Raw genomic sequence first — 1,862 nt, 5'->3', positions numbered from 1 at the left:
GCGGCGCCGGTGCCTCCGAGGACCCGTAGCGGCCCCGCGCACAGCCTGTCGGGAAGCTCGAGTCGCCCCCTGGCGCAAGGAATGACGGGAGCTGAAGTCCGCTCAAAGCCTGCCCTCCCTACCGCCAGCGCCCTAACCAGAGGCTCGAGGTTTCCTGCCTTCTCTCCAGCACCGCCCTGCACCTCCCTACCCCCGACCCGTCCCCGCCTTAGCCTCACGACCCAGAGATCCCGCCTGCCGCCCCTCCCACGGCGACGTGGCTCCCTGAGGGCAGGGCGACAGGCCCAGGCTGTGCTTGTATTTATTTGCCCGGTGGACTGCGTGTGTCCTAGGACTTCGGAGACTCTGGGTCAGCCTTCTTGCAACACTACCTGAGCATGTGACAGTAGAGCCCCGCACAGCAGGAAGGCCACCCCCAAGGTTCACCGCCACCCCGTGCGGGCACCAAAGAACCAAGCAACTCCTGCTGACCCCGCAAATGCCTTCCTTGCGGTATTCAGGTCTCTGACCCACAAGGCTCGCTGCCTCTGCGCTCGCCCTGCCCCGCACCCGCACCCCCGCCCCGGGAGCCAATAAGCACAAGACTACTGTCAGACAGGGACAGTCAGGGCCAGCAGCACCTGCACCTTTATCCACAGGCTGGGCGGCCGGGCCGAGATACCATTGAATCACTCTATAAAACCCAGAGCAAACAAGGAGAAAGTGCGAGTCCGGGGAACGGGGCCGAGGTCATGCAGAGAGGTCACTGTTATCAAAACGCTCCTGGTCATACACTTCAGCCACCACCTTGCGGCCAGCAAACCAGCGCCCATTGAGGGCCTGGATGGCCTTGTGAGTCTCAGAGGCTACGGAAAACTCCACAAAAATCTTGACAATGATCTCTGCGTCCTCTTCCTCGCCCTGCTTCTCTTGGTAGATGATGACACGGTTGACAGCACCAAACTTGCCACACTCCTCAGTCACCTCCCCTTCCAGGTCATCGTCGATGTCCTTGGGGTCCACCATGTTACGCAGAACCATCACTGTGGACTGTGGGGGGGACAGCTGAGAGCTGTGGCTGGCTGGACTGCCCCGCCCCGCCCTGCCCCACCGGCCCCGGTGGCCCACCTCCTGCTTGCGGAGGAGCTTCTGCATCACCATGTGGCGGGCGCTGCTTCCTGAGATGCTCATGTGCTCCTGCTCACTCAGCATCTCCGGCCGCTCCGACTCGGGAAACAGCTCCTCCTCCTCCTTCTCCTTCTTAGGCTCCAGGAGACCAAGTGTCGGAGGGCTGGCCAGGATGGGATTCACCACACCAACAGAGGGGATGGTGACCGGAATGGGAGGCCGAGCCGGTGTCACACCTGCAGCAAACCCACAGAGTCAGCAGTCACTCCCCCCACCTCCCTCCATTCCCAGGAAGGAGCATGGCTGAACTGCCCTGGGGCGCAGGGGGCCCAGGGGGCGAAGAAGCTCGTTAAGGACAGCTGAAGGCATCAGGCCCAGAAGAGCAGCAGTGGAAGAAGGGAAACCTTGACCCACCCAGGCTCACCTGTGATGACTCCTGGGGCCTGGGCAGCCATGACGGCCTGGGGTAGAGCCCCCAGGGGCTGGGCCAGAGTCAGTGCAGGGGACACCAGTCCAGGAGTGGCTAGGGTACCCAGTACTGCTGCTCCAGCCACTGCTTCCTGCAACCAAGAAGGCCACCATGCTTAGTTCTGGATCTGGGTGCCTCCACTCAAGACCATCAAAGGGCCAGTCCCCACAGGACCAGTGGTCCCAGTGCCCACTACTGAACCACACAATGGCACCAATCCTTACCTGAGCTGTAATCTTGGCTGTGGCTGCAGCTGCGGCCACGGCAGCAGCCGGCGGGGGGGCCC

The 1,862-nt window shown here is 62.6% G+C and overlaps 1 protein-coding gene across 4 annotated transcripts in view; it reads right to left on the bottom strand.

The window, feature by feature from the left end:
• Positions 1-591: 591 nt before the first annotated feature.
• Positions 592-1,862, bottom strand: part of PUF60 (poly-U binding splicing factor 60KDa) — a 13,222-nt gene continuing 11,951 nt past the window's right edge. For all 4 annotated transcript variants that reach the window (XM_010843168.1, XM_010843155.1, XM_010843147.1 and 1 more), the window contains 4 exons: positions 1,801-1,855; positions 1,532-1,667; positions 1,108-1,343; positions 592-1,029 (listed from right to left, as the gene is read on the bottom strand). In XM_010843168.1, the coding sequence (XP_010841470.1) occupies positions 730-1,029; positions 1,108-1,343; positions 1,532-1,667; positions 1,801-1,855 (727 nt within the window). In that variant the 3' untranslated portion in view covers positions 592-729. The remainder of the gene's footprint in view (positions 1,030-1,107; positions 1,344-1,531; positions 1,668-1,800; positions 1,856-1,862) is intronic.

The sequence above is a fragment of the Bison bison genome, unplaced genomic scaffold (assembly GCF_000754665.1).
Source record: "Bison bison bison isolate TAMUID 2011002044 unplaced genomic scaffold, Bison_UMD1.0 scf7180017847416, whole genome shotgun sequence".
Lineage (NCBI taxonomy): Eukaryota > Metazoa > Chordata > Mammalia > Artiodactyla > Bovidae > Bison > Bison bison.
The sequence above is the reverse complement of the archived record's forward strand: the minus strand, read 5'-3'. Positions and strand labels throughout refer to the sequence as shown.